The sequence below is a fragment of the Limanda limanda genome, chromosome 13 (assembly GCF_963576545.1).
Source record: "Limanda limanda chromosome 13, fLimLim1.1, whole genome shotgun sequence".
NCBI lineage: Eukaryota > Metazoa > Chordata > Actinopteri > Pleuronectiformes > Pleuronectidae > Limanda > Limanda limanda.
In genome coordinates, this window is record NC_083648.1 from 174007 (window position 1) to 199712 (window position 25706).

Here is a 25706-nt window from a genome sequence, read left to right on the forward strand (position 1 = left end):
TCTGTCCCCAACACCTGAGGTCTTCATCTGTCCCCAACACCCGAAGTCTTCATCTGTCCCCAACACCAGAGGTCTTCCTCTGTCCCCAACACCCGAAGTCTTCATCTGTCCCCAACACCCGAGGTCTTCATCTGTCCCCAACACCCGAGGTCTTCATCTGTCCCCAACACCCGAGGTCTTCATCTGTCCCCAACACCCGAGGTCTTCATCTGTCCCCAACACCCGAGGTCTTCATCTGTCCCCAACACCGGAAGTCTTCATCTGTCCCCAACACCCGAGGTCTTCATCTGTCCCCAACACCCGAGGTCTTCATCTGTCACAAATATCTGAGGAGTTTGTGTGGATCCGGATTGTCCTGCAGCATCACCCTGAGAGACACCTGGACACATGACCTGCACCAACTCACAGGAGATGTGGGACATGAGCACCAGAGGGATCTGTGGGACATGAGGGGACATGAGGACCAGAGGGATCTGTGGGACATGAGGACCAGAGGGATCTGTGGGACATGAGGACCAGAGGGATCTGTGGGACATGAGGACCAGAGGGATCTGTGGGACATGAGGACCAGAGGGATCTGTGGGACACTGAGGACCAGAGGGATCTGTGGGACATGAGGACCAGAGGGATCTGTGGGACATGAGGACCAGAGGGATCTGTGGGACATGAGGACCAGAGGGATCTGTGGGACACTGAGGACCAGAGGGATCTGTGGGACATGAGGACCATAGGGATCTGTGGGACATGAGGACCAGAGGGATCTGTGGGACACTGAGGACCAGAGGGATCTGTGGGACATGAGGACCAGAGGGATCTGTGGGACATGAGGACCAGAGGGATCTGTGGGACATGAGGACCAGAGGGATCTGTGGGACACTGAGGACCAGAGGGATCTGTGGGACATGAGGACCAGAGGGATCTGTGGGACATGAGGACCAGAGGGATCTGTGGGACATGAGGACCATAGGGATCTGTGGGACATGAGGACCAGAGGGATCTGTGGGACATGAGGACCAGAGGGATCTGTGTCCCACGACTGGGACAGTGAAGTGATGACATCACAGCAGGTGTTTGATATTTTCTCATCAATAAACTGAATTCATGGACCTTTTCAGGTGTGAACACTTTCTGCCGTCAACAACAAAAAAGGTTTCCTGGTTTCAGTTTGAACATAAATATTTTTACTGATAAAAAATACAAATCAATTTAGAATAAAAAATTTAAACAAAATTATTTTTTTTGTCATGTCATTTGATTATCTTAAAGTTCAGACACTTGAGTCACATACACTTGTTAATGATCCACAAACATAAATTAATGGTTTAATCAATAAAATGATAAAAACTATGTACGGAGGCTGAAGAGACCTGAAGAAGAAAATCAAGGACTTTTATTTTGATAGGATCATTATCCATTTAAATGATCTTTATTGTTAATATGACCTCACAGAGGCGTGAATGACCTGACCATGAAATAAAAACACGTGTTCATCATTTAACGTGTTTTATTAAACTCCACTGAGTTGTACTTTTTATTATGAAATAAATAATCATGTGTGACTAAGGTGGGGGGTGGTTGTCATAGAAACATGTTCACTCATTAGAACAAGCATGGTCTATGATGGATGACATCATAATTGACTGTGATACTCAAGGAAACCTGAAAACATCAAGATTCGACAGGAAGTTCTGCAGCCATCCACAGGAAGTGATGTCACACTGACAGGTCAGGAGGAATCCCCTTACACACAATGATCCTGGTGAACATGTCTCAGCAGCGCCACCATCAGGACACACTGGTTGGTGGAGGATGGGGGGGTGTCACCGTCGACCACACTGATTCATTAGATGAGTAATAAATGGTCCAGTGAAAACAGATCCGAGCAGTCATCCCATTTCATCAGCAGCTCTGTTTCTCTCTGGACAGGAAGTGACATCCCATTGGTCGATTCAATCAAGTACCAAATCAATATTTATCATTACTGGTCCATACGCGTAACAGCACAATGCTAGCAGCTAGTTTTTGTGGGCTAGCTCTACAGTTTGTCTCCCATAATCCTACAGACCTCAGTATGCGGGTCTGAGCCTGGCGGTCGTACCAACGCAGCTCAGTGAACGCCACCAGAGGGCGCTGCCTCCCCGCCTGCAGGAGGCAGTAACACATCCTTCCACAGCCTCTGATTGGCTGGTTTAGGTGGGCTGCATGGGGATGCAGCCCACCCCGACTCCTCCCTCATGACAGGCCATGGGGGCCTTGAAGGTCCAGCGGTTGGTGTCTGGGTTGAACATCTCCAGCGAGCTGAGGTTGGACTGTCCATCGTACCCCCCCACAGCGTAGAGACGCCCTGACGTGGACACCAGAGACACCCTGCTGCGCCGTGTGCTCATCGCCACCAGGAGGCTCCACTGGCCCGACGCCGAGCTGAACACCTCCACGCCGCTCAGGAAGCCCGATCCGTCGTACCCCCCCGCCACGTACATGTGACTGCCCAGAGACGCCGCCCCGTGACGGCAACGCTTGTTCAGCATCGCTGACGCAGAGTGCCACCTGTTGGTGTGATGGTTGTAGTACTCCACCTGGAGGGGGGGGCAGCAAACAAACAATAAATAGACAAAATATGTTTTTAAAAGGTCAGAAACATTGTTGTCAATAAAGTTCATTTTATTCGTGTTCACAAGCTCAGTGTTTGTTTGAGTGAAGTCAATCGTGTCGATCAGTAACAATTAGTGTTTCCTGTTAAACCCACCGTGTTAAAGATCTGTAAACCGTCATGGCCGCCGGATACAAAGATGCGTCCGTCGAACAGCGTCACGCCGGCAGCGCTGCGGCTGGCGCTCATCTCCGTCACCAGCGACCACCTGACAACAGCAGGGAGAAACACCTTCAATCTTCTTTCAACCAGGAACTTAAGTCAAGTGTGTGAACCCCTGAATCTGAATTGAGTGATTTTTTTAAAGACCTTAATGACATCATATTTATCAACTATTAAAGTTTAAGTTTAAAGGAAAAAGTTCCTTCAGTGAAAACATGGTGTCGTCATTTTGGCTGGTGTGAAAAAAAGTACCTGAACCTCAACCTGGTCCTGAACCTGGTTCTGGACCTGGTTCTTGTCCTGGCCCTGAACCTAGACCTGCAACTGGTTGCGGACCTGATTAGGGTCCTGTACCTGAACCTGGTTGTGGACCTAGATCTGGACTTGGTCCTGGACCACTGACCCCTGTAGAAAGAGGATTTGAGCACCTGTCAGTCTCTGGAGAAAAACACTCCACAGAGTTCAGAGACGACTTTCCATCATAGCCGCCGCAGACGTAGATGTGTCCGTCGACCACCACGGTTCCCATGGCGCTGTGGACGACAGCACACGTCATCACCTGACCAGCACCAAGGTTCTGTCACGACCACTGTTCATCTAACGACTAATCACACCTGCGCTGACTGTTCATGCTCGACACCCGCGACCAGCTGTCCGTCTCCGGGTTGTAGACCTCCACTGTGCTCAGTCGCGATTGGCCGTCATATCCACCGATGGCGTACAGCAGTCCGTTAACAACAGCCACGCCCACTCTGCTGCGAGCCGTCCTCATTGGCTGACAGCGCTGCCAGAAGTTCGTAATCGTATCGAAGACTTCGACCACGTTTAAGGAGTCACCTAGAAGAGAAAGAAACCCGTCACGTTACAGGTGACATGTGTCAGGTGACATGAGTCAGGTGACATGTGACATGAGTCATGTGACATGAGTCAGGTGACATGAGTCAGGTGACATGTGACATGAGACATGTGACATGAGTCAGGTGACATGTGACATGAGACATGTGACATGAGTCAGGTGACATGTGACATGTGACATGAGTCATGTGACATGAGTCATGTGACATGAGTCAGGTGACATGAGTCAGGTGACATGTGACATGTGACATGAGTCAGGTGACATGAGTCAGGTGACATGAGACATGTGACATGAGTCAGGTGACATGTGACATGTGACAGGTGACATTTGACATGAGTCAGGTGACATGTGACATGAGTCAGGTGACATGTGACATGAGTCAGGTGACATGAGTCAGGTGACATGTGACATGAGTCAGGTGACATGTGACATGAGTCAGGTGACATGTGACATGAGTCAGGTGACATGAGTCAGGTGACATGTGACATGTGTCAGGTGACATGTGACATGTGACATGAGTCAGGTGACATGTGTCAGGTGACATGTGACATGAGTCAGGTGACATGTGACATGAGTCAGGTGACATGTGACAGGTGTCATTTGACATGTGACAGGTGGGCGTGTACCGGAGCTGTTGAGTCCTCCCACAGCGTAGATGACTCCTGTGATGGACGTGCAGCTCCTCTGTCTGGTTTTGAACGTGGGAAGATGAGGACGACGCTCGGGCATCAGGTGGAAATCTTTGGCTTCGTCCACCAGGTCTCTGAGCAGAACCACAGCAGAGACACGCGTGTTCAGACCAGAGGCGAAGAGTCAGAACACAGGGATCGTCTAATATCTCAATGCTGGTGCCGAGGGAAACATCCCTCTGACCGGACAGATCTCTGTGAACCAATCACACACCAGGATCCTCACCTGCACTTATGGCAGCAACGAACCAGCTCGTCCTGCTGGACCCGGTCAGACAGGAAGTGAGGTCGACACAGAGGAAGTCGGATCTTTGAGAGGAGCTCCGGCAGCAGAGGCTCCCGCCGGGCCCGGTCATGGTGCACCCAGGTGAGAGCCGCCTCAAACACCTGCACAGGGACACAACCTCAGGTAACACACACTCAGGTAACACACACTCAGGTAACACACCTGCACAGGGACACACACACTCAGGTAACACACACCTGCACAGGGACACACACAGACTCACACACCTGCACAGTAACACAACCTCAGGTAACACACACCTGCACAGTGACACAACCTCAGGTAACACACACTCAGGTAACACACACTCAGGTAACACACCTGCACAGGGACACACACACTCAGGTAACACACACCTGCACAGGGACACACACAGACTCACACACCTGCACAGGGAACACACACTCAACCTGCACAGTGACACACACACAGACTCACACACCTGCACAGTGACACACACACAGACTCACACACCTGCACAGTGACACACACACAGACTCACACACCTGCACAGGGAACACACACAGACTCACACACCTGCACAGTGACACACACACAGACTCACACACCTGCACAGTGACACACACACAGACTCACACACCTGCACAGTGACACACACACAGACTCACACACCTGCACAGGGAACACACACTCAGGTAACACACACTCTGGTAACACACACTCAGGTAACACACACTCAGGTAACACACACACTCAGGTAACACTCACTCAGGTAACGCACACTCTGGTAACACAAACTCTGGTAACTCACACTCTGGTTACACTGAGGTAACACACACTCTGGTTACACTCAGGTAGCACACACTCAGGTAACACACACTCTGGTAACACACACTCTGGTAACACACACTCTGGTTACACTCAGGTAACACAAACTCAGGTAACACACACACTCAGGTAACACACACTCAGGTAACACACACTCTGGTAACACCTGCACAGGTAACACACACTCTGGTAAGTCACACTCAGGTAACACACACTCAGGTAACACACACACTCAGGTAACACACACTCAGGTAACACACACACTCAGGTAACACACACTCAGGTAACACACACTCAGGTAACGCACACTCTGGTAACACACACTCTGGTAACACCTGCACAGGTAACACACACTCTGGTAAGTCACACTCAGGTAACACACACTCAGGTAACGCACACTCAGGTAACGCACACTCTGGTAACGCACACTCTGGTAACACACACTCTGGTAACACACACTCTGGTTACACACACTCTGGTAACACACAGGTAACACACACTCTGGATACACTCTGGTAACACACACTCTGGATACACTCTGGTTACACACACTCTGGATACACACACTCTGGTAACACACACTCTGGTAACACACACTCTGGTAACAGTCAGGTAACACACACTCTGGTAACACACACTCTGGTTACACTCTGGTAACACACACTCTGGATACACACACTCTGGTTACACACACTCTGGTTACACACACTCTGGTTACACACACTCTGGTAACACACACTCTGGTTACACACACTCTGGTAACACACACTCAGGTTACACACACTCTGGTTACACACACTCTGGATACACACACTCTGGTAACACACACTCTGGTAACACACACTCTGGTAACAGTCAGGTAACACACACTCTGGTTACACACACTCTGGATACACACACTCTGGTAACAGTCTGGTAACACACACTCTGGATACACACACTCTGGTAACAGTCTGGTAACACACACTCTGGATACACACACTCTGGTAACAGTCTGGTAACACACACTCTGGATACACACACTCTGGTAACAGTCTGGTAACACACACTCTGGTAACACACACTCTGGTAACGCACACTCTGGTAACACTCAGGTAACACACACTCTGGTAACACACACTCTGGTAACACACACTCTGGTAACACACACTCTGGTAACACACACTCTGGTAACAGTCTGGTAACACACACTCTGGATACACACACTCTGGATACACACACTCTGGATACACACACTCTGGTAACAGTCAGGTAACACACACTCTGGATACACACACTCTGGTAACAGTCAGGTAACACACACTCTGGATACACACACTTTGGTAACAGTCAGGTAACACACACTCTGGTAACACACACTCTGGTTACACTCTGGTAACACACACTCTGGACACACACACCTGCTCCTCAGCCTTCACGTGCAGCTCGTCGCAGCCCACCAGCTCCAGTAACAGTCAGGTAACACACACTCAGGTTACACACACTCAGGTAACACACACTCTGGTAACAGTCAGGTAACACACACTCTGGTAACACACACTCTGGTAACACACACTCTGGTAACACACACTCTGGTAACACACACTCTGGTAACACACACTCTGGTAACACACACTCAGGTAACACACACTCTGGATACACACACTCTGGATACACACACTCTGGATACACACACCTGCTCCTCAGCCTTCACGTGCAGCTCGTCGCAGCCCACCAGCTCCAGTAACAGTCAGGTAACACACACTCTGGTAACACACACTCTGGTAACAGTCAGGTAACACACACTCTGGTAACACACACTCTGGATACACACACTCTGGACACACACACCTGCTCCTCAGCCTTCACGTGCAGCTCGTCGCAGCCCACCAGCTCCAGTAACAGTCAGGTAACACACACTCTGGTAACACACACTCTGGTAACAGTCAGGTAACACACACTCTGGTAACACACACTCTGGTAACACACACTCTGGTAACAGTCAGGTAACACACACTCTGGTTACACACACTCTGGATACACACACTCTGGTAACAGTCTGGTAACACACACTCTGGATACACACACTCTGGTAACAGTCTGGTAACACACACTCTGGATACACACACTCTGGTAACAGTCTGGTAACACACACTCTGGATACACACACTCTGGTAACAGTCTGGTAACACACACTCTGGTAACACACACTCTGGTAACGCACACTCTGGTAACACTCAGGTAACACACACTCTGGTAACACACACTCTGGTAACACACACTCTGGTAACACACACTCTGGTAACACACACTCTGGTAACAGTCTGGTAACACACACTCTGGATACACACACTCTGGATACACACACTCTGGATACACACACTCTGGTAACAGTCAGGTAACACACACTCTGGATACACACACTCTGGTAACAGTCAGGTAACACACACTCTGGATACACACACTTTGGTAACAGTCAGGTAACACACACTCTGGTAACACACACTCTGGTTACACTCTGGTAACACACACTCTGGACACACACACCTGCTCCTCAGCCTTCACGTGCAGCTCGTCGCAGCCCACCAGCTCCAGTAACAGTCAGGTAACACACACTCAGGTTACACACACTCAGGTAACACACACTCTGGTAACAGTCAGGTAACACACACTCTGGTAACACACACTCTGGTAACACACACTCTGGTAACACACACTCTGGTAACACACACTCTGGTAACACACACTCAGGTAACACACACTCTGGATACACACACTCTGGATACACACACTCTGGATACACACACCTGCTCCTCAGCCTTCACGTGCAGCTCGTCGCAGCCCACCAGCTCCAGTAACAGTCAGGTAACACACACTCTGGTAACACACACTCTGGTAACAGTCAGGTAACACACACTCTGGTAACACACACTCTGGATACACACACTCTGGACACACACACCTGCTCCTCAGCCTTCACGTGCAGCTCGTCGCAGCCCACCAGCTCCAGTAACAGTCAGGTAACACACACTCTGGTTACACACACTCTGGTTACACACACTCTGGTTACACACACTCTGGTAACACACACTCTGGTAACACACACTCTGGTAACACACACTCTGGTTACACACACTCTGGATACACACACTCTGGATACACACACTCTGGTTACACTCTGGTAACACACACTCTGGTAACACTCTGGTAACACACACTCTGGTAACACACACTCTGGTAACACACACTCTGGACACACACACCTGCTCCTCAGCCTTCACGTGCAGCTCGTCGCAGCCCACCAGCTCCAGTAACAGTCAGGTAACACACACTGGTTACACTCTGGTTACACAAACTCTGGTAACACACACTCTGGTAACACTCTGGTAACACACACTCTGGACACACACACCTGCTCCTCAGCCTTCACGTGCAGCTCGTCGCAGCCCACCAGCTCCAGTAACAGTCAGGTAACACACACTCTGGATACACACACTCTGGACACACACACTCTGGTAACACACACTCTGGACACACACACCTGCTCCTCAGCCTTCACGTGCAGCTCGTCGCAGCCCACCAGCTCCAGCACCTCCTCCGGCCTCAGAGCCAGGAACTCGTCCGACAGAGACACGTCCACAAAGTGCTGGTGCAGGAAGCTGGAGGCGGAGTCGTACAGAGTGGTGCACATCATGGTCTCTGCGAACTGACGGACCCCCAGACAGTTCTTGGGATGTAACCTGAGAGCCGCAGAGCAGAAACAGTGACTCACATGTAGAAACTGCTGTAGAAGCGTTGGCCTGGAGAACTTTTTAAATAAAGGAAGAACAGAGTTGAACCTTCCACCGGTTACAAGGAGCTTCAGCTGATGGAGATCCTGGGACTGAAAGCTCCAGAAACATCTTGTACGTTCACGTTTAGAAATAAGTCTGAGCATGTACACGCGTAAACAAACAAGCTATGGGACCGGAGCTCCGTGTGGGAGTGTCTCCGCTGACTGACCTCTCCTGGAGGAAGGAGCAGCAGGCGTCCTTCACGTTCTGCAGCTGCAGGAAGCTCGAGCCAATCAGAAGAGACTGGACGTTCTGCTGGTCGATGGCAACATGGCCGCTGTACGCAAAGTTAATCAGAGCCTCCAGAGCGCTGCAGGGAGAGAGGAGGCGGTTAGACTGCTGTCACACTGGTTTCCTGTACAGACAGGAAGTGCTGAGCAGGTCACGCTACCTGGGGTCCATGCCCTGCATCAGGATCTCGTCCTGTTTACACTCCACCATGTCGTTGGTGAACATGGCGTGGAAGTACGGCACGGAGGCGGCCAGGACGATCCGGTGAGCGCTGAACTTATGATCCCCCACCTGCATGGAGACATGAACAATACATGGGTACAACTGTGTGTACCAGTACATGGAGTACACAGGTAGTGTTGTATATAACTGTACCAGTACATAGAGTACACAGGTAGTGTTGTATATAACTGTACCAGTACATAGAGTACACAGGTAGTGTTGTATATAACTGTACCAGTACATAGAGTACACAGGTCGGGTGTTGTATATAACTGTACCAGTACATGGAGTACACAGGTAGTGTTGTACATAACTGTACCAGTACATAGAGTACACAGGTAGTGTTGTATATAACTGTACCAGTACATAGAGTACACAGGTCGGGTGTTGTATATAACTGTACCAGTACATAGAGAACACAGGTAGTGTTGTATATAACTGTACCAGTACATAGAGTACACAGGTAGTGTTGTACATAACTGTACCAGTACATAGAGTACACAGGTAGTGTTGTATATAACTGTACCAGTACATAGAGTACACAGGTAGTGTTGTATATAACTGTACCAGTACATAGAGTACACAGGTAGTGTTGTATATAACTGTATAGCAGTACATAGAGTACACAGGTAGTGTTGTATATAACTGTACCAGTACATAGAGTACACAGGTAGTGTTGTATATAACTGTACCAGTACATAGAGTACACAGGTAGTGTTGTATATAACTGTACCAGTACATAGAGTACACAGGTAGTGTTGTATATAACTGTACCAGTACATAGAGTACACAGGTAGTGTTGTATATAACTGTACCAGTACATAGAGTACACAGGTAGTGTTGTATATAACTGTATAGCAGTACATAGAGTACACAGGTAGTGTTGTATATAACTGTATAGCAGTACATAGAGTACACAGGTCGGGTGTTGTATATAACTGTATACCAGTACGTACATAGAGTACACAGGTAGTGTTGTATATAACTGTATAGCAGTACATAGAGTACACAGGTAGTGTTGTATATAACTGTACCAGTACATAGAGTACACAGGTCGGGTGTTGTATATAACTGTACCAGTACATAGAGTACACAGGTAGTTTGTATATAACTGTATAGCAGTACATAGAGTACACAGGTAGTGTTGTATATAACTGTAAAGCAGTACATAGAGTACACAGGTAGTGTTGTATATAACTGTATAGCAGTACATAGAGTACACATGTAGTGTTGTATATAACTGTACCAGTACATAGAGTACACAGGTAGTGTTGTATATAACTGTATAGCAGTACATAGAGTACACAGGTAGTGTTGTATATAACTGTACCAGTACATAGAGTACACAGGTAGTGTTGTATATAACTGTACCAGTACATAGAGTACACACGTCAGGTGTTGTATATAACTGTATAGCAGTACATAGAGTACACAGGTAGTGTTGTATATAACTGTACCAGTATATAGAGTACACAGGTCGGGTGTTGTATATAACTGTACCAGTACATAGAGTACACAGGTCGGGTGTTGTATATAACTGTATAGCAGTACATAGAGTACACAGGTAGTGTTGTATATAACTGTATAGCAGTACATAGAGTACACAGGTAGTGTTGTATATAACTGTATAGCAGTACATAGAGTACACAGGTAGTGTTGTATATAACTGTATAGCAGTACATAGAGTACACAGGTCGGGTGTTGTACCTCACCTGTCCAGCAGGTGACCTGATCCTGAGACATTATGAAGATTAATTGTGTCAGACCATCAGTCATGACGTGTTTATAATCTGATCGATGACGTCAGGTCAAAGGTCAGCTCTGGTACCCACGGTCAGCTCGTCTTACGAGCCCTTGTTAGCTCTTGTTAGCATCGTTAGCTCAGTGCCAGATAGCTTCCTCATTACGGGCTGTTAGCTGTAGGCTAACTCGGTTCTTACCCTGAGCGTGACGTCACAGAGTTTCCCCTGACGTCGGATCTCCTCCATGACGACATAACCTCGAGCCGGCGCGTCACGCACGGAGAAGTGAACCAGGTCCTCGAGCTCCTCGTCTCCCATCGTCAGCAGCAGCAGCGCGAACTGAGCCCAGCGAGCCACCGTACACAGCCCGGGCCGTGACGTCCAGAGATCTATGGTGACGTCCGCCGGCGGAAACACTGGCAGGTCTCCGGCTTCCGGTCTACAGACCAGAAACAGCGCCACCTCGTGGCTCATGTTGGATCAACTGGGACAGATGAACAGAGAAAGTTAGTTTATGACTTGGTTGGATACTGTGAAAGCTGGAGGTCATTTGGTAGAGCAGTGCTCCTGCTGCTCCTCCTGCTGCTCCTCCTCCTGCTGCTCCTGCTCCTCCTGCTGCTCCTCTTCCTGCTCCTGCTGCTCCTCTTCCTCCTGCTGCTCCTGCTGCTCCTCCTCCTGCTCCTCCTCCTCCTGCTGCTCCTCCTGCTCCTCCTCCTGCTGCTCTTCCTGCTCCTCCTGCTGCTCCTCTTCCTGCTCCTGCTGCTCCTCTTCCTCCTGCTGCACTTCCTCCTGCTGCTCCTCTTCCTCCTCCTGCTCCTCTTCCTCCTGCTGCTCCTCCTGCTGCTCCTCTTCCTCCTGCTCCTCTTCCTCCTGCTGCTCCTCTTCCCCCTCCTGCTGCTCCTCTTCCTCCTTTTCCTGCTGCTCCTCCTGCTGCTCCTCTTCCTCCTGCTGCTCCTCCTCCTGCTCCTCCTCCTGCTGCTCCTGCTCCTCCTGCTGCTCCTCTTCCTGCTCCTGCTGCTCCTCTTCCTCCTGCTCCTCTTCCTCCTGCTGCACTTCCTCCTGCTGCTCCTCTTCCTCCTCCTGCTCCTCTTCCTCCTGCTGCTCCTCTTCCTCCTGCTCCTCTTCCTCCTGCTGCTCCTCCTGCTTCTGTCTCCATTTCACCTGTTGTTACTTTGATTTGCTCCAAAGCAGAAACTGGTTCTTCTGAAGGAACCTTCGATCTCTGGAGTTGAACTTTACACTGTAAACATTAAAGTTCCCTCACTTTCCTGAGCTGTATAATTAGTTATCAGTGAATCTACATCAGTTTTCAAAACATGTTCCACTTCAGATTTAATAGATGATTAACACATTTTAATTTATGGGTTCTATCATGAATTTGAACTTTGTTTCAGATCCACTGGATCGTTTTGGTTTCTTCTTGAAGTTCTGCAGATATCAAAAGTTTTTGTTTGATTCTATTCTCTATTCCATTCATTACACACATAAAGGCAATTTACATTTATGGTTTAAATTATGAACAAGAGCGGAGACTCGACAAATCAGAAGAAATTACTTGTATAAACTACTATTAAAATATTTATAAAATTCAGAAACTGAAGCAGTTTGAGGTTTCCACATTCAGAAATGTTTTAAAATCTTAAATGTTTTGTTGTGAGGATTATTTCAACACTGATAATTAGAATATAGAATTCATATTTATATAGAAAAAGGCAACCAATCAAACATCAGCATTAAATAAATAAAACAGCAGAAAAACTGATTGATGTAAAAAGTTCTGACAGAGGAAGTCGGTCTGAGTTTGGCTGAGATGATGTGTTCAGGAACATCCGGGTTTCTGAAAGAATCTTCACCTCTGAACCACGGCCGGTTTCATGTTTCAGCTCCGAGCGTCCAGCGTCTTCCAGCTGTCTCAGCTGGACCTGTGGGGGGGGGCCAGGACAAGTGACACCATGTGTTGTCCCACACATCAACACATAGTTAACCAGGTCACAAGGACGTCTTCAAACGTCTTTGTTTTCCTTTGTCCAACCAGGAGTCAAACACCTGATTCAGATCCTGGGACCGATCCCTGACTCATCGATGGTTTGAGAGACTTCGGTGATTGGATGAGTCATTCACCAGATTCAAGATTAACAACTATAATGTGACGACCTGAAGATCAGTCAGTTGTGACTCCTGGTTGTCCTGGTGTCTCCTGGTTGTCCTGGTGTCTCATGGCGTCTCATTGTGTCTCCTGGTGTCCAATGGCGTCTCCTGGTGTCTCATTGTGTCCCATGGCGTCTCCTGGCGTTTCTTGGTGTCTCCTGGCGTCTCCTGGTTGTCATGGTGTCTCATGGCGTCTCATTGTATCTCCTGGTGTCTCCTGGTTGTCATGGTGTCTCATGGCGTCTCCTGGTGTCTCATTGTGTCTCATGGTGTCCCATGGCGTCTCCTGGTGTCTCATGGCATCTCCTGGTGTCTCCTGGTGTCTCATTGTGTCTCATGGCATCTCCTGGTGTTTCTTGGTGTCTCTTGGCGTCTCTTGGTGTCTCTTGGCGTCTCTTGGTGTCTCCTGGCGTCTCCTTGTGTCTCATGGCGTCTCCTGGTGTTTCTTGGTGTCTCTTGGTGTCTCATGGTGTCTCCTGGTGTTTCTTGGTGTCTCCTGGCGTTTCTTGGTGTCTCATGGCATCTCCTGGTGTCTCATTGTGTCTCCTGGCGTTTCTTGGCGTCTCCTGGTGTTTCTTGGAGTCTCTTGGTGTCTCCTGGCGTCTCCTGGCGTTTCTTGGCGTCTCCTGGCGTTTCTTGGTGTCTCCTGGTGTCTCCTTGTGTTTCTTGGTGTCTCTTGGTGTCTCTTGGTGTCTCCTGGCGTCTCCTTGTGTCTCTTGGTGTCTCCTGGTGTCTCTTGGTGTCTCCTGGTGTCTCCTGGCGTCTCTTGGTGTCTCCTGGCGTTTCTTGGTGTCTCATGGCATCTCTTGGTGTCTCATGGTGTCTCCTGGCGTCTCTTGGTGTCTCCTGGTGTCTCCTGGCGTCTCTTGGTGTTTCTTGGCGTCTCCTGGCGTCTCCTTGTGTCTCCTGGCGTCTCCTGGTGTTTCTTGGCGTCTCTTGGCGTCTCTTGGTGTCTCCTGGCGTCTCCTGGCGTCTCATTTCCTAGATCATCAGCAGGGATGACTTGTGATTTAAAGTTGGAACATGAAAGCAGCAGAACGATCCTTTAGATTCAAACCTTTCTGGAGACAAACACCAGGAAACACTCAGACTCAGAGTTTGTTTACACGTGTTCTACGCCGACAGAACACTGTTCTCTCAATGTATTAATATTCTATGACTTATCTAGAACCACATGTCGGAGCAAATGTTTTACATCAAGGGAAAGTGTGGATTTGATGAGGTTAGAACCCTTGACATGGAACAAGGGTTCACAGGCAGAGCTTATGTTTTACACAGAGCAGTTCTCTGGAGAACAACACTGTGCTCTAGAGCTCAATAACAGAGGTTCTAGAGGTTAAGTGTGTCAAGTGTAGTGACATCAGTGGTGTTGGTAAATTACAACCTTGTAGAACCCTGCTTAGGAACAGCTGTGTGATATCGAACTTGGTACTTCATATAGAGAAAACTTCTAGAACCATTGTTAGAGTTCAATGCACAAAAGAAATCAGTGGGAAGGTTCTAGAAGACATGAATGTGGTTCTACAGGCGTGTGAGACCCCAGCTGAGTGAAGATGAAAGGTGTTATATACATCAGCTCTTAAAGACAAGAAAATATGAATCTGAAAGTTCTGCCCTTGGTGTCAACATAGAAAATAATACAATGTTTCCTGTGACTCTGTGGTTCCATCAGGTGAAGGTTCTAGGACAAGATGTGTTGGTACAAGCAGGTAATTCTCTGCAGTGGGATTTGGAGTGTGTGTTAAGAGATACTGAATTGAGTGAGTTGTTCTACACCAGATTGATGAAGTGACTGTGGAACGAGTGACAGTTTGTGGTGGTGGTAGAACCAGAACATCCAACAGAACAACAGGTGGATTTCATCAGGTGACGTTTTATCTTTGGTGCAGAAAGACAAAGCAGGTTTATTGTTCTGAGCGTCAGGGAGCAGGTGTTGGACCGATGGAGACAAGGTGGGTTTGTGTTGGTGGAAGAACCCAAACCTCCAACAGAACAGTGAGCAACTTTACACGGTGACAGTTATGGGTTTGGTACAGAATGTTTACGTGAGGACGGAGAGTTCTAAACCTCAGAAATATTCCAGATGATATTTTAAACACGGGAATGATCGGTCCGTGTGTACAGTGGAGCCCAGACATCTACGGAAGGTTCTAGAAGGGCATTCCTCCAGAGATCTGCCGGGCCACCTGTTCGTCCGGACTCTCTTCCTTCTCCGTCCTCTCCTGGTTCCAATCTTTCAGACCGTCCGGTAGAGACGTGTCCTCGTCCTCGCCTCCGGTTCCCTCCACAAACTCTTCGTACGTCGACTTCTCTGCAAAGGGACGGTTCCCCAGCAGCTCCACCATGTCGCCCTTATCCAGAACCTCCTTCTCCAGGAGCCGCAGCGCCACCTGATACCACAGAACAGGGGGAGAACGTTGGTGTTTTACTAATGATCTAGAACCCTAACATGGAAAGACGATTTCCTACTGCACAACTCAGAGAGAGGGTAATGTACATCAGAGCAGAGTCTAGATGTAAAACAGCATCTAGAGAACATTCTAGATCTGTGTTCTGTAAACGGCCAAGTACACACGATGTCTTAGGGTGCTAGTGCGCCCAAATGAAAAAGGTCGGAGCACCAGTGCAATGTTAAAGTTGGTCTGGGCTCCTGATCTAAAAGGTATGAATTACTTTTGCATTTATTAGATCTGGTATTTTAAGGCACAACTTTCTTTATACAGAGGGAAATTCTTTACACTTAAAATCATTTAAAAACCTTCGGAACCATAATTTGAGCCATTGGAGCAGTTGTCAGTTGTTGGGAATTATCAGTGTGTGAGACTTTGAAGGCCTTGGTTGACAGCCAGTGTGAAACAAGGGTTTGTCAGGAGTCAGACCACAGGTGGTTTGAGAAGCACTGATCTAGAACACTGTGCAGGTGGTTGGTACCTTCTCCACCTCGGCCTTCTTCATGCTCAGCAGCTGCTGGGTTCTCTGGTACGCCTCTCTGATGAGGCCTCGGACCTCGGTGTCAATGAGACGAGCCGTTGCTTCGCTGTACGGTTTCTCCAGAACCATCTCGCCCTGGCGCGGGAGGTCGAAGGAAACCTGACCGACCTTCTCGTTCATCCCGAACTGAACGATCTGCAGCAGAACACAGAACCAGGAGAACTGAGGAACAAGAACCTGACCAGAGAACACTCATTAAAGCTAATGATCAACTTCAATGATGACTGATCATTCACCGTCTCACACTGATGACATCACAATGATGATCAGTCTGTTCTGATCCGAGAATTCATTTCACATTTGATATGAAAGATGAAACTAGAACTTTTTGATAAATGATCATTAAACACAGGTGATAACTGAAGGCTAAACTGATTTTAAAACATTCAGATTCTTTTACAAGATTTTTCAGTTTAACCTCTGAACATCAATCTGTCAGTGTCATCATCTCCGGCTCTTTCAAAATAAAAGAACAGAACTCGTCACTGGCTCCTTGTGACGCTGAAGGAAACTTAAACATCAAGTTTCTACAGGAATCTTCTGCTCAATGATTTAAATCATCATCAGGAAGTGATGTCACAATCAACCATGTCACTAGGTCGTTCTGATTTGACCTGTGTGTGACCTCTGACCTGTGCGTAGGCGCTCTGGGTGACCTTTCGGAGGTCGTCCTGAGCTCCGGTGGTGATCCGTCCAAAGAAGATCTCCTCGGAGACGCGTCCTCCCAGAGTCATACACATCCGGTCCAGCAGCTGCTCTCTGGTGTACAGGTACTGCTCCCGAGGCAGGTACTGAGCATACCCCAGGCCCCGCCCTCTGGGGATGATGGACACCTGCACAGGTGGAGAAGACCAGGACATTCTATTGGTCACTGTAGTCAGACATCCAGCTCCTCGTGGTTCACTCAGCGCCGCCAGCAGATCATCACATTCACCAGTTTTCAAGTGTGACCTTTAGCAGTGGGTCGGCGTGTTCCAGGAACCATCCAGCGACCGCGTGGCCGGCTTCGTGATACGCCACCGTCTTCTTCTCCTCTGGCTGCAGCACCTGAGTCTTCTTCTCCAGACCTGAGGAGCACAGTCACAGCTGTCTCCACGGTAACCAAACCTAAACATCAGTGTCCACGGCAACGCAAGTCTAGTGCTGGACGGCTTACCGATACTAAAAGAGAGAGAGAGAGACTCACCTCCGATGACCCTCTCGATGGCCTGTTCAAAGTGTTTCTGGCTGATGGCGTCTGAAAGGTGGCGAGCGGCGATCAGAGCCGCCTCGTTGCAGACGTTGGCGATGTCAGCACCTGACAGACGAAGAGCAGGAGTTCAGTCAGACATCGCACCAAGCAGAGAAGATGACCTTGTGGTTCCCTGAGAATAGAAGATGACCTTGTGGTTACCTGAGAATCCGGGTGTGAGGGCGGCCATCTTCCTAGCCAGGGCGTCTTTGTCTACGGTTGTCTCCAGTTTCAGAGGACGCAGGTGAACTTTAAAGATGGACGCTCGACCTTTGATATCAGGATGACCTGAGCAATGAGAGAACCAAAGAAACATGGAATTTCCTGGTCTGGTAAATATTATTATATTGATTTGTCTGTGAGTCGTTTTAATTATAGATATTAAACTAAATACGTTTTCCGGAATACACATGTTGAATACAAACATTTCCTTATTTTCGTAAAGATCTACAACGGATCCTAACGGCTCTTTGACCTGGGAGCTCAGGTCAGTTCCTCACCGATGTAGATCTGCCTGTCGAAGCGCCCGGGTCTCATCAGCGCCGGGTCCAGGATGTCGGGTCGGTTGGTTCCTGCCAGAACAACCACATTGGTCGCTGTGTTGAAACCTGAAAAACAGAAGAAGAGTGAGACCTGGCTTCCTGATGTTTTTTCCCATGATGCTTTTCACCCACCGTCCATCTCCACCAGCAGCTGGTTCAGAGTGTTTTCCTGTTCACTCTGTCCGCCAAGGTTTCCTCGTCCACGTTTTCGTCCCACAGCGTCGATCTCATCGATGAAGAGGATGCAGGGGGCGTTCTTCCTCGCCATGACAAACAGATCCCTCACCTGAACAGGAAGTGACATCATGACAGAGATTTGAGTCAGTTCAAACACCGTCAGTGCAGTGTGACGTGGTTCCGTCGCCATCTGGTGTCAGCCTCATGAAGCTGCGTTTGGATTTCTTATCAATAAGGAACTGAGGAATCAAGCACATCAACAAGTCAAAGACCCATAATGCATCACTTTGAGAAAGAGCCTTTTAGTTTTGGTTTCATTTTCAATTACGATTTATTAACGTATACTTGGTTTAAGAATTCATTGATTATTTAGTCATGTTCTCTTTTCAAATTGACTTTATAATAATTATACATTTTATTTAAAGGCGCCTTTCAGAGCACTCAGTGGTGCAGTGATGTGAATGGAGGAAGAAGACCCTCCTCACCCTCGCTGGGCCGACGCCCACAAACATCTCCAGGAACTCGGAGCCGTTGACCGTGATGAACGGGACGTCGGCCTCGCCCGCCGTCGCTTTGGCCAGAAGAGTCTTTCCTGTTCCTGGAGGACCCGTCAAGATGGCGCCCTGTGAAAACAATAAACAAAGTGTGAAAACAAACAAGAACTCAAAGTTTCAGCCAATCAGCTGTTAATGACATCAACACATGGATGACCCCGCCCCCTCACCTTGGGGATCTTGGCACCGAGGTCCTGGTACTGTTTCGGGTTCTTCAGGAAGTTGACAAACTCCATAATCTCAAGCTTGGCCTCCTCGCAGCCCGCCACGTCTTTGAACTTCACGTCGATCTCGTCTTTCAGGATCTTCGCCGTCGTCTCGCTGACGCTGAAGAGTCCGCCCATCCCCCGGCCGGGACGCCCCGCCCCCGCCGGCCCCCGCCGCAGCATGAACAGCAGGAAGCCGATGATGAGCACCGTGGGGAGCATGCTCAGTAGAAACGTGCTGGACAGGAAAACACACGTCAGTGTCCCGCCCACACAGAGGGGAGGAGCCCAGTGATGATGTCAGCGCTCACCCGTCGCTCTCGGCGGAGTAAACCACCGGCAGGCGCTTCTCTCCCTCGATGCCCAGCTCGTACTGCGCCGTCTCCAGGTTCCGCTCAAACGTGTCCACGCTGCCGATGTTGAACCAGATGTACTGCTGAAAGAAACCACTTCCTGTTTCATCATTCAACGCCATTCAAGTCAGTCAAGGTCACAGATGTCATGTGATCAAATATGTCAGATTGTTTTGATCTGATCAGAATGAACCTTCATTAGCAGTGACACACAATCTGTCTCATGTCTGTACACACATGTGTGTAAGAAGTGTGTAGTTCTGTTCAGTGAGGAACTCCCCAACATGTTACATCACACAGCACATTAATATAATATTCAGTTAATGAAGTTGTCATCATATGGGCATGCTCTACCTTGTTAGACTGGGTGGAAGCACGACAAACACCAAGGAACTAAACCATGTCCACAAAATCAATCTTCAGTCAAATGTCAGCAGCTGAACAGAAACGACTGATCAACAACTTACACAAGTGACCTCTGACCTCGGAGGTCTGGTTACCAGGATTATTTTGTTTTTTTCATTTTAGTCCATAATTCCGGCAGAGACGACTAATGGGATCGCACCAATGTACAAAGCACAAGAACTGAACTTGTCCACACAATCCATACAACCCCAACGTCACAACTTTTCAAAATAAGAGCTCTGTAGATCAGCTAAGTATAAAGCATTACAGCGACAAGAGATAACCATGGTGCTTTTACTTTGATAAGGTCAATTTCAAATCAGCAAAATCTATGTAAACCAAAGTCAAATTCAAGTAACTTGGTGGAGGAAAATCAGCACTGGGTGAATTCAAGTTTAGCAATCTATCAAAATATACAAAATACTCTTCAATTACACTAGTAGTTGTATCAATGTCTGTATGAAGTCAAAATCTGACGTCAAATGAAGTAAGTACAATTCAATAGTATTTCAACAATGTTAATTATACATTTTCCCACTGTACTGAACAATAATAATAATAAATATTTATTTTCTCATTTCAAGTAAAATAAGGTTTGCATTTAAAAACAAAATAAAGGGCTTTTGAAAAAGGCATCTCAAAATAAAGTGCTTAATTTAAGAAAAAAGTTATAGAAAGATGAAGTTTGAGTTTCCTCATTTCTTTTATTCTCTTAATATATAACTACATTTGAAATATAAACAATCTCATCAAACATAAATAACTAAAGAGCTTTAACTTTCCTCTGTGTTCAGTTCTTTTATGGACAGTGAGAGAAGTCAACTGTGCTGCCAGGATTCACTACCGTAAAGACCAGGAAGCTGTGCAGGTTCAAACGAGACTACCGTAAGTGTGCAAAAACCGCGCAGGTTGAACCAGAAACAGTCCTGGCTCTGGTTCGATTCTCGGGAACCTTTGCTCGATGCTCGTGGGCGGGCCCATGCTGTGACCTTCCCAGCCCCACTACTAATTAACACAAGCCTTAAAGTTAGTGAAGCTTTGATCTCATCACGTGTTTAAATCAACTTGAAGTATTTCTCACTCACTCTGTCCACAGGCGTCTTCCCGGCCGAGAAAATCACTTTGACGTAACGTTTGTTGACGACTTCCAGGCGTTCCACCTGAAGAAGAAAGTGATCGGATTCTCATTGGGCGGCCACACTTTAACCTGATGACATCACTGCAGGTGTTCCCCTCACCGCTCCTTTAGACAGGTAGTTGTTGACAAAGTCCTTCCAGGTGACCTCCCGACCTCCATCCCTGAAGAAGAAGAAATATGTGATGGTGGTCCAGAACGCCACTCCGCTCAGGAAGTACAGACGGAACTCTTTGTCGTCCCAGGGAACGTCCCCCTGAAACAAAGACGAGAGAGATTGGTTCCATAGCCCAGGAACACACCTGTCAGAAAAGACCATGTAGCTCCGCCCACACTGACCTTCTGCAGACGACTGTACCAATGAGAGTCCTCCTTACGCCCTCCTCGCTTCCCTTCTCCACCCCCCCCTCTGCCCCCCCCTCCGCCCCCCCCGGAGGTTCGTGGCGCATCAGCAGCTTTGGGTTCTGAAAACAGAACAAAGTGATGTCATAAGTGAACAGAGGCAGGTGTCAGTAGCTGTCAGTAGGTTTCAGCAGGTGTCAGTAGGTGTCAGCAGGTGTCAGCAGGTGTCAGTAGCTGTCAGTAGCTGTCAGCAGGTGTCAGTAGGTGTCAGCAGGTGTCAGTAGGTGTCAGCAGGTGTCAGTAGGTGTCAGTAGGTGTCAGTAGGTGTCAGTAGGTTTCAGCAGGTGTCAGTAGCTGTCAGTAGGTGTCAGTAGGTGTCAGTAGGTGTCAGTAGCTGTCAGCAGGTGTCAGCAGGTGTCAGTAGGTGTCAGCAGGTGTCAGCAGGTGTCAGTAGGTGTCAGTAGGTGTCAGCAGGTGTCAGCAGGTGTCAGTAGCTGTCAGTAGCTGTCAGCAGGTGTCAGTAGGTGTCAGTAGGTGTCAGTATGTGTCAGTAGGTGTCAGCAGGTGTCAGCAGGTGTCAGTAGGTGTCAGTATGTGTCAGTAGGTGTCAGCAGGTGTCAGCAGGTGTCAGTAGGTGTCAGTAGCTGTCAGCAGGTGTCAGTAGGTGTCAGTAGGTGTCAGTATGTGTCAGTAGGTGTCAGCAGGTGTCAGCAGGTGTCAGTAGCTGTCAGCAGGTGTCAGTAGGTGTCAGTAGGTGTCAGTATGTGTCAGCAGGTGTCAGTAGGTGTCAGCAGGTGTCAGTAGGTGTCAGCAGGTGTCAGTAGGTGTCAGTAGGTGTCAGCAGGTGTCAGCAGGTGTCAGTAGGTGTCAGTAGGTGTCAGCAGGTGTCAGTAGGTGTCAGCAGGTGTCAGTAGGTGTCAGCAGGTGTCAGCAGGTGTCAGTAGGTGTCAGCAGGTGTCAGTAGGTGTCAGCAGGTGTCAGTAGGTGTCAGTAGGTGTCAGCAGGTGTCAGCAGGTGTCAGTAGGTGTCAGTAGGTGTCAGTAGGTGTCAGTAGGTGTCAGTATGTGTCAGCAGGTGTCAGTAGGTGTCAGTAGGTGTCAGCAGGTGTCAGTAGGTGTCAGCAGGTGTCAGTAGGTGTCAGCAGGTGTCAGTAGCTGTCAGTAGGTGTCAGTAGGTGTCAGTAGGTGTCAGTAGGTGTCAGTAGGTGTCAGTATGTGTCAGCAGGTGTCAGTAGGTGTCAGTAGGTGTCAGCAGGTGTCAGTAGGTGTCAGCAGGTGTCAGTATGTGTCAGCAGGTGTCAGCAGGTGTCAGTAGCTGTCAGTAGGTGTCAGTAGGTGTCAGGTGTCAGTAGGTGTCAGCAGGTGTCAGTAGCTGTCAGCAGGTGTCAGTAGGTGTCAGCAGGTGTCAGCAGGTGTCAGTAGCTGTCAGTAGGTGTCAGTAGGTGTCAGGTGTCAGTAGGTGTCAGCAGGTGTCAGTAGCTGTCAGCAGGTGTCAGTAGGTGTCAGTAGGTGTCAGTAGGTGTCAGCAGGTGTCAGCAGGTGTCAGTAGCTGTCAGCAGGTGTCAGTAGGTGTCAGCAGGTGTCAGTAGGTGTCAGCAGGTGTCAGTAGGTGTCAGGTGTCAGTAGGTGTCAGCAGGTGTCAGTAGGTGTCAGTAGGTGTCAGGTGTCAGTAGGTGTCAGCAGGTGTCAGTAGGTGTCAGCAGGTGTCAGTAGGTGTCAGTAGGTGTCAGTAGGTGTCAGCAGGTGTCAGCAGGTGTCAGTAGCTGTCAGCAGGTGTCAGTAGCTGTCAGCAGGTGTCAGTAGGTGTCAGTAGGTGTCAGCAGGTGTCAGTAGGTGTCAGGTGTCAGCAGGTGTCAGTAGGTGTCAGCAGGTGTCAGTAGGTGTCAGGTGTCAGTAGGTGTCAGCAGGTGTCAGTAGGTGTCAGGTGTCAGCAGGTGTCAGTAGGTGTCAGCAGGTGTCAGTAGGTGTCAGCAGGTGTCAGTAGGTGTCAGGTGTCAGTAGGTGTCAGGAGGTGTCAGTAGGTGTCAGTAGGTGTCAGTAGGTGTCAGCAGGTGTCAGCAGGTGTCAGTAGGTGTCAGTAGGTTTCAGTAGGTGTCAGCAGGTGTCAGCAGGTGTCAGCAGGTGTCAGCAGGTGTCAGTAGGTGTCAGTAGGTGTCAGGTGTCAGCAGGTGTCAGCAGGTGTCAGTAGGTTTCAGCAGGTTTCAGCAGGTTTCAGCAGGTGTCAGTAGGTTTCAGTAGGTGTCAGTAGGTGTCAGCAGGTGTCAGTAGGTGTCAGTAGGTGTCAGTAGGTGTCAGCAGGTGTCAGCAGGTGTCAGTAGGTGTCAGGTGTCAGTAGGTGTCAGCAGGTGTCAGTAGGTTTCAGCAGGTGTCAGTAGGTGTCAGTAGTTTCTACCTTTAGCTGCAGCTTCAGTCTCAGACTTATTCACAGGTTTCTGAGCATCTGGAAAATATTTTTCAAAACCTGAAGATATAAGAACACAGATCACTGTAGAGACGGAATTGGTTTTGGGGGAAAATAGAAAATGCGGTTTGTACCTTTCGGGGGTTTGGAGCTCTGGTTCCTGTATGCTCCCAGCAGCTCCGTCAGCAGGCTCCGCCCACTGCCTACCTGTCCAGCTGTGGTCGAGAACATCACCTGACCAACACACAACCCACACGACTGAAATCACATAACAACAGCTAGAGGCAAACCATGTGACATTAAATTCATACCAACATTTACTAAATAAACTATAACTACACTGCATCGAGATAAAGCTGTCACACAAATTCAACTTTATGAAAAATAATAAGGTAAAAGTCAAAAATATACGGAACATATATAGACAACTAGTGCTTTGTTGACTGTACTTTACAAATATCAAGAAAACTAGAAAGGAAGTGGCGCTCCAGCAACAGTGTTGAAAATCTCCTGGACTGGAAGAGTAGTGTTAAAGAATATAAAAAGGCTCAACTAAGCAAGAGCTGCTTATGATTCAAAACTAATAGAAGAGAATAAAAACAACCCCAGGTTTCTCTTCAGCACTGTAGCCAGGCTGACAGAGAGTCACACCTCCACCCAACCCAGTATCCCTCCATCCCTGAAGAGCAATATCTTTATGACCTTTTTTAATGATAAAATTCTAACTATTAGAAATAAAATCAATCATCTCCTGCCCTCAATTGGCACTAATACCCCCCCCCCACCCCGGCTGAGAATCCTTCCCATTACTTAGACAGCTTCTCTCTGATCACCCGGGATCAGTTTACCAAAATAATCTCAGGTTCTAAACCAACAACCTGTATCTTAGATCCCATTCCAACTAAATTACTTAAAGAAGTTCTGCTGTTAATAGATAGTTCGTTACTTAACACAATAAATCTGTCATTATCATCAGGTGAGGGGGGTCCCTCTGGGTCCGGGCTCCTGAGGGCCCCCCCCTCACCTGTCTGCGGCCCTGGGCACTACATGAATTTGTTACTGTGGTAACGGATCTATAATAACAATCACAGATGTTTCCGGCTCCTGAGGCTGGTCACGCCTGAGGTCACCGGTAGTGACGTCATTCAGGGACAGCGGCAGGTAAATGCACCGGAGGAGAGACCGGAAGTGAGACCGGTGCTTGTTGCTCGGCGGCCGGTGGGCGGGTCCGGGTCCGGGCTGGTTTGGGCCGCTGTCCCAGTTAGCATGTTAGCATGTTAGCACGTGTCCGTCCACTTACCAGCCTGGCCGGCCTGGAGGGCAGCAGCAGCCGGAACAAGCCCCTGCAGCCGGCGGACAGCCGCAGGTAGCGGTGGGCCATCCTCCCCGGGCACGGACCGGCACGGACCGGCACGGAACTACAACCGTTACACACGACTCAGCTGCTGTGTGACTGTCCGGTCGCCTGCCTGCTCCGCCATCTTTACGTCCTCTGCTTCTTCACGGCGGTCACATGTTCACAGAGGCGACAGCGCCCCCTGCCGCTCCTCCGGGGGACACTCGTTTTATTCACAGTGTGTTTCACAGTGTGTTTCACATTGTGTTTCACAGTGTGTTTCACATTGTGTTTCACAGTGTGTTTCACAGTGCGTTTCACAGGTGACTGACAGGTGACTGACAGCTGACTGACAGCTGACTGACAGGTGTTTCACTGAGGTCTTCAGAGCTGAGATGAGAGGATGAAGTTCTTCGCTTTGCTCACATGTTGAAGGACACGTGACCC

The 25706-nt window shown here is 48.7% G+C and overlaps 2 protein-coding genes across 3 annotated transcripts; both read right to left on the reverse strand.

Moving 5' to 3' along the window:
* Positions 1-1375: 1375 nt before the first annotated feature.
* Positions 1376-11810, reverse strand: klhl18 (kelch-like family member 18). Its single transcript, XM_061085134.1, has 10 exons — positions 11638-11810; positions 9636-9766; positions 9414-9554; positions 8953-9151; positions 4584-4744; positions 4295-4431; positions 3427-3649; positions 3241-3345; positions 2747-2858; positions 1376-2576 (listed from the first exon to the last, which is right to left on the reverse strand). The coding sequence occupies exons 1-10, from the start codon at positions 11755-11757 to the stop codon at positions 2190-2192; spliced, it is 1716 nt and encodes a 571-aa protein (XP_060941117.1). The 5' UTR covers positions 11758-11810; the 3' UTR covers positions 1376-2189.
* Positions 11811-15440: 3630 nt separating this feature from the next.
* On the reverse strand, positions 15441-25404 carry afg3l2 (AFG3-like AAA ATPase 2). Of its 2 annotated transcripts, none has more exons than XM_061085121.1 (17): positions 25224-25404; positions 24058-24157; positions 23915-23983; positions 21521-21645; positions 21285-21437; positions 21132-21206; positions 19600-19721; positions 19253-19526; positions 19014-19151; positions 18484-18637; positions 18310-18417; positions 17972-18097; positions 17765-17875; positions 17530-17645; positions 17211-17411; positions 16519-16713; positions 15441-15977 (listed from the first exon to the last, which is right to left on the reverse strand). In XM_061085121.1, the coding sequence occupies exons 1-17, from the start codon at positions 25302-25304 to the stop codon at positions 15738-15740; spliced, it is 2388 nt and encodes a 795-aa protein (XP_060941104.1). In that variant the 5' UTR covers positions 25305-25404; the 3' UTR covers positions 15441-15737. The 2 variants fall into 2 exon arrangements, with proteins under 2 accessions (XP_060941104.1, XP_060941103.1); XM_061085120.1 differs by having other exon boundaries at positions 19600-19724.
* Positions 25405-25706: the final 302 nt, after the last annotated feature.

Excerpts from the sequence above, each read along its gene's own strand:
- klhl18 (XM_061085134.1), bottom strand. The coding sequence starts at position 11,757 with ATGGGAGACGAGGAGCTCGAGGACCTGGTTCACTTCTCCGTGCGTGAC. Across the intron at positions 9,767-11,637 it reads TCTGTGACGTCACGCTCAGG|GTGGGGGATCATAAGTTCAG; the intron begins GTAAGAACCGAG and ends GTCTCCATGCAG. Across the intron at positions 2,577-2,746 it reads GTTTACAGATCTTTAACACG|GTGGAGTACTACAACCATCA; the intron begins GTGGGTTTAACA and ends CCCCCCCTCCAG.
- afg3l2 (XM_061085120.1), bottom strand. The coding sequence starts at position 25,304 with ATGGCCCACCGCTACCTGCGGCTGTCCGCCGGCTGCAGGGGCTTGTTC. Across the intron at positions 18,638-19,013 it reads TGGGCGTCGGCCCAGCGAGG|GTGAGGGATCTGTTTGTCAT; the intron begins GTGAGGAGGGTC and ends CTTCCTGTTCAG. Across the intron at positions 18,418-18,483 it reads GCTGCTGGTGGAGATGGACG|GTTTCAACACAGCGACCAAT; the intron begins GTGGGTGAAAAG and ends TCTGTTTTTCAG.